Below are 6,411 nucleotides of genomic sequence, written 5' to 3'. Positions count from 1 at the left end.
AACGCTTTCAGATATTGAGCTGATTTTTGGTATGTGACTTTATGTGACTTTACCCTGATTAGCTATATATCAAGTTTGCATGTCGTCCCGCTTCATTGTTTTTTGACGGAATTATGGCATTTTCAATTCTTAACGGGAACCAGATTACACTTGCCGGTAGGGGACTAGTATTGCTAATGCAATACTCTCAGAATGCTTGTTTGGTTAGGGATACCTAAACTGAACAAAAATAACACGAACAAGTACTCCATTGGAATTCTAGGGAACTTTTGAAAGCGAATTAACGAAGTAAAAGCTCGAGAAATGATGGAAGGACAAAGAGCTTTAACCTAAAGTAGAGAAAAGTATTTTAAAAATCGAAGAAAAAAATCTAAGGATAATTAGATATATTTATTAATGTGATTATCATCATCACCATCATTATGAATATTATTACTATTAGGGCCGTCGCCCGCGTGGCGCAGTGGTTAGAGCATCTGCTCTAGAGTCGCGAAGTAAGGAGATGATCCTTACGTCGCGGGTTCGAATCCCACTGTGGGACGTGGAGACCGGTCCTTTGGATGAGACCGTATAAACCGAGGTCCCGTGTCGCAGTAGGTGCTGGCACGAAAAAGATCCCTCACTGCTCAATGGCCGTAAGTGCCGAGTATAGGACAAAATTTGCAGCTCTCCACCGGCAAGTGGTGGCGTCTCCATATGAGTGAAAAATTCTCGAGAGGGACGTTAAACAACATATAAACAAAGAAACAAACTATTAGGGCCTATTGAGTAATATTGCACAAAAGACCAATCTACTCACACAGCTTGTTTCTGACCAAAATTGGCAAGATCTATTGCGACACGTTTGTTTTCAAGTCTGTATCATGTTTCACTCAGTTGTGTACTGTTGAAAGTGTTTGCCCTGGATGGACCCTCCATTGCGTGATGGAGGGCGATTCCAGAATAGTACATGCCGATTCCACCAATAGCAACCCCGAGCAAAATGATGACCCAGTTTATAAGCTTATCATACCAGAGCAATCTATGGCCATGAATTTGGAGATGGAAGTAACATGGCCAAACAAAAGACAGCATCGTCCCCGTAAAACTTCCGACTAATCCCATAAGTATTGAAAAATGTGGTAAAAACACGGCCAGCAACATAGTTGCGATGACAAGAAGGAGTCGTAGGACAACAGTCCACGGTTTTAACGCGTGATGATCACCAGCGCATGACGAAAAAAGAAATGGGCTCTTCAAATTGAAACATTCTTGTTCAATAATTTCAACAGTTGAATAGTATGGAAGAGGGAATGAAAGTAGAGCTTTTAGAACCAGTATGAGATCTATAGTGATTTTGAATCCAGGCTGTGTCAAATTGTTGGTAATAACTTCCATCGTTTCTCTTCCCCAGGTTAAAAAGCAAACGTATGCGAATACGCTTTTGAAGATTGCAGCAGAGATGTGAGTACAATATAACATATGCTTGAATTGTTTGGGATTTCTCATGTTGCCTTCTAACTTTGGTGCAAATATTTGTGATGTGTAACTGAAAACAACAATCCCAAGAGAGATCGGAAACTCCCAAATGTTGATCTTCACTGGCATTTGGTCCCAATGCCACTGGGACACTTGAGTAAAGCAATATACTATGATGATTGCGTTTATTATCATATGAGTAACAGTACACCAGAAGCTCAGGTTAGAAACACATCGAATACTTCGTAAAAACGCACATGGAAGAAGTGGCACGGTGCTGAGGATTACCCATGTGGCAAGACTCACGTCATGTGACCGGAAGCAACCATGAAGGAGTTCTCCACTAACAAGAATGTAGAGGATACAGGTCATAGATAGTTCTATTAGTTGTGCGAAAATTAGCAGATATCTCCCGAACCTAGCTCCCCAGACTCTATCAGCGATATCAGCATAACTGTTTCGAACTCTAATTTGGTTTCCACAAGCATCATCTTCGTACAGGCATTTCACTATGATCTTGCTGGTGTGAATACAGATGACGGCCACCGCAGAGATTGCTAGAAGAGTCCAGTATCCACCTTGTTGAAGAGCGTACGGGAAGCTTACTATAAACATCCCCTAAAAATTCATGAAAGAGTAGACGCGTTATTTATGAAGAGGGTATTTTTTCCAATTTAATGTTTAAAAAAGATCGAACAGAGCAGTCAAGGGATAGTAACTAACGGTAGAAGAACTAACCTGGATTGCATTGGTGATATTCCAACCAGCCTGCCAGACCGTGATTTTACCATCAGCAGTGTCACTACTTTCCTCTTTGAATATAGATTTCAGTTGATTGTCATCCGTTGATATAAAGTCCATTTCGCTCTCATTTTCAAAACTGTTATATTTACTCTCAACATGAAACATACCTCTTATTTTACTCTTAATGCCATGAAAGCAAGTCATATTTAACCCTTTTCAATTGTCTTCTTAGCTTGGAACTGAATTAATTCTTTCTTTCTTTTTTTTGGTCCGCCTATTATTTTGAGAAAAGGAATCGTTTACGTCGTTTTTACTTCTTATGGGGAAAAAATCTGTGACATTCTTATTGAATTGATGATTGACAAAGCCAATAAGGCACTTGTCAACATTCTGAGATTGAGTTTGACTTTGCAGGAACTTTACTATGCGCTGACAATATGTTAAGAAATAAATCAGAGATAATCAACTCATTATTTACTACACACGACAAACATAAATTCAGGGCATAAAACTGCACATACGATGCACACCTCAGACCAGGCTATTCAGTATTTATTTTAGAGCATTTATTATATTTTTATGCCCCCATAATCGAAGATTTTGCTCTGTCCGTCCATCTGTCTGTCTGTTTGTCCGCAAAAACTTTAGCCTTCCTGGAGCTATGGCTTTCATATTTCACGTGTGTATTCCTATGACAAGACCTCTCTTTGGGTACCAATATAATTGACCTCTTGAACTTGACCTTGGTGTTTGACCCACTTTTTGCAAACTTTTATCAAACTTTAATCTTTAAGTTTTGAACGGTTGGTGCTAGGGTTTTCATGCTTCACAAGTGTATTCCTTGTGACAAAATCTTTCTTAAAATACAATATTTTTAACCTTATGACCTTGACTTTGGATTTTGACATTCTTTTGAAAAACTTTGACCTTGGCCATAAGTTTTGAATGGTTGGAGCAGGTCTTTCATACCTCACAGGGGAAAAGAACTTCCCTTGGGTACCAAGAAATTTGCCCTTTTAACCTTGACCTTGGAAGCTGAAATACTTTAAAAAAATCATTAGCCTTGGCCACAACTTTTGAACGGTTCGTGCTAGGTCTTTCATATTTCACATATATATTCTTTTCGACAAGAACTTTTCTTGGGTATCGACAATTTTGACCTTGACCTTAGAGCCTGACCCTCTTTTGAAAAACATTCATCTTGGCCATAAGTTTTGAATGCTTGATGCTTGACCTCATGATGTTGACCATGGTGATTGGATTACTTTTGATGAACTTTAACCTTGACCATAATTTCTTAATGGTAGCTGCAAGGGTTTTCATATTTCACAGGAGTATTCCTTAAATTGACAAAACCTTTCTTTGGGCACCAACATTTGTGATTCCTGACCTTGGAGTTTGACTTGCATTTGAGAAACTTTAACCTTCGCCAAGAGCTGCCATTAGGGGGCATCAATGTTTCACAATCACATCTTGTTACTCTTGCTGTTTATTTGATGTACAATGTGACCGTCTAGAAATTCTTTTTTTATAATATATACCTATTTTCCGAAGTATCAGACTATACCCCTACATTGTAAATTCGCTTATGAACATTGATTATGTCTTCAATTTTACTTCCTCAACCCACTTGCGATTATTTCTGTATCACACCCATTTCAACCTTGTCCTGTAGAGTTCTACAAAAGTCATCATTTTGCTGATCCATCTGACTGACCTATATCTCTTAACCTGTCCTTTATCAGTCACTTCTAGTGAATTTTAGCGACAATTACATATTCGTGGCTTGATATAGACGTCTATGGATTAACCTTATACCAACTTCCTTCTTGCATTAAAAATTGTTGTAAAGATGATACATTGGAGAGCAAAAACAACGATTGGTACATATCTGCAATACGGACTACTGGTCGCTGTGATTATTAATTTCATTTTGTTCGCAGTGTTCACTCTTACACATCGGTATTTTAAATCTCATGCCATTGTTATAATAAACCCATTTCTAGGAACCAATATTTCCCTAATTCATGTCCAAAATTTCGGATTGGACCAACTCAGGAATAACAATCCAGTGCAGGGTATTGGTGATGACAGAAATGTACAAATAGATAGGGTGCATAATTCTTGGAGCACTGCACTAATGGACATATCTGCCTACCAACGAAGTACGCCAGTGGTTCTAATTAGAAACCTTACGTGCAATGGTTGCTTCAAATACACTTACGACTATGTCATCGAAACTCCTGGTATATGTACTAATACCACCGAGCTTCTGTTTCTTATAGCATCGGCAACCGAGGGATTCAACCAACGCAACGCTTTGCGGAGAACGTGGTTAAATTTTACTGAAACCCAAAGGGGTTTTGTAAAGTATGTCTTTTTGTTGGGGTTATCTACAAAGGGTTCTGTTAATGATATGATCTATGAGGAAAACGAAAGAAATCAAGACATCATTCAAGGAACCTTCCTTGACACCTACGGGAACCTTACGTTGAAAACGCGGATGGGCATCAAGTGGACAGTTAAAGCCTGCGCAACGACCAAATACGTCATGAAAACCGACGACGATATGTGGGTTCATGTGTCAAATACTCTGTCCATTTTGCTACCAAAGTATGGGCGGATCTTGGAAACACATATCGGAGGTTACTGTATGAATAAAGAAAAGCCTCATAGAGACCCAAGGTCCAAGTATTACATACCAGAAAGTTTATTCAGCAAGGAAGTTTTCCCGCCATTTTGCAGTGGAACTGGGTACGTGACGTCATTCAAGGTGGTAAAAAAGATCAATGAAATCGCGGAAAACGTTCCATTCTTCCCACTAGAGGATGTATATATTGGTCTATGTTTAGAACAGTTAAATTTAAACACGACGAAGATAAAATGGTTTTACCACTACAACCCTAAATCAAAGCACCCTTGTTGGTACAAGACACCGTATGTGTTCACAGTACATGGATTGGCACCAGAGAGACTATTTGAGATTTGGGATGAAATCTGTCAACTTTAGATAATTAAGAAAAACTAGCACACTTATCCAGGGTTGTAAAACTGAGACTCATTAAGAATTGATCACAAATTGATTTGAGTGAACTTGCAGTCCAAAGAATACATTGTCAGGGACTTCAAGAAAAACAAGAGGCCCATGGGCCTTCAGGTCCGTAGGAAGCAATTTAAGTGGGGGGGGGGGGCATACATTTTTAGTTGCGGGCACTAACAACTACTAAAAATTCCTTGAGCAAAAAACAAATAAAAAAGGTCATCAGACGTTTTTATTGAGGGGCCGAGCATATAGTAGCTATGTTTTCTATAGTAATCTATACATGGCAAAATTATTGGGGGCACGCCCCCCCCCCCCCGGTTCTTACGGCCATGGCCTTAAGATCACTAGAGTATCATGAATTTCTCAGTTCATGACGACTTTGGGCCCACCTGAACTGGTCTCATCTTATGTGACTAAACTTCAACATTTTGGTCAGAACTCATATCCATAAAGTTTGCCTCCTGGAAGTTCAGGTGTAAGATAATGTACAACGTATAAAAATTTCAATGTATGACTATCCTGCAACATGATACCTGGTCCCCATGGGACACATTTTATAATATTTGAAGAGGGCTATATGCTTACTAAAATCATGCAAAAATTTGCTTGCTACATGATCATCACTAGTAAAGATTCTCAAAGATGAATTTACTTTTAATATAAGACCAACTCAGTCCTACCTTGAGTCCTGGGACCATAAATTTCACAAGTCTGGAAGAGGGCTTGTGTTAATTATAATCAGGCAAAAGTTTGACTGCCAGATGTCTATGAGTAAATAAGATTTCAAAGGTGTAATGTATTTTAAATACAAGACCAACTTAACCCTACCCTGCCTGAATGCTAAACCCAGGAAGCATTAGTTTTATACTTTTGAAAGGAGTTCCAATATTCACAATGAAATTGCAATCAATTTGCCCGATACTAGTTCTTGCTCATGAGTAAGAGAAAGATTTTTAAAGCTGTAATTTTTTTTTTCAAGATACATGACCAACTTAGCCCCATCCTGGGGCCTGAACCATGGGCCAGGGAGTCATAAATTTCATAATTTTGGTAGAAAGCTAAAATTTCATTTAAATCATGCAACAGTTTGCCTACTTGAGCAAAAAAGATTTTCACAGATGTATTATACTTGTATTTTCATTATATGTCCAACTAAACCCCACCAT

General features: G+C 38.7%; 2 protein-coding genes across 2 annotated transcripts; one reads left to right on the top strand and one right to left on the bottom strand.

Annotated features, from left to right (window-relative positions):
* Positions 1-861: 861 nt before the first annotated feature.
* LOC133190662 (vesicular inhibitory amino acid transporter-like) lies at positions 862-2,241 on the bottom strand. Its single transcript, XM_061326353.1, has 2 exons — positions 2,197-2,241; positions 862-2,076 (listed from the first exon to the last, which is right to left on the bottom strand). The coding sequence occupies exon 2, from the start codon at positions 2,071-2,073 to the stop codon at positions 862-864; it is 1,212 nt and encodes a 403-aa protein (XP_061182337.1). The 5' UTR covers positions 2,074-2,076; positions 2,197-2,241.
* A 1,813-nt stretch (positions 2,242-4,054) lies between these two features.
* On the top strand, positions 4,055-5,212 carry LOC133190661 (beta-1,3-galactosyltransferase 1-like). The gene has a single exon (XM_061326352.1). It carries the CDS (start codon positions 4,055-4,057, stop codon positions 5,210-5,212), a length of 1,158 nt encoding a protein of 385 aa, XP_061182336.1.
* Positions 5,213-6,411: the final 1,199 nt, after the last annotated feature.

The sequence above is a fragment of the Saccostrea echinata genome, unplaced genomic scaffold, assembly GCF_033153115.1.
Source record: "Saccostrea echinata isolate AGI-Se365-2 ecotype Australia unplaced genomic scaffold, CSIRO_AGI_Sech_v1 ptg000022l, whole genome shotgun sequence".
Lineage (NCBI taxonomy): Eukaryota > Metazoa > Mollusca > Bivalvia > Ostreida > Ostreidae > Saccostrea > Saccostrea echinata.
This window is presented reverse-complemented; position numbering and strand designations above follow the sequence as displayed.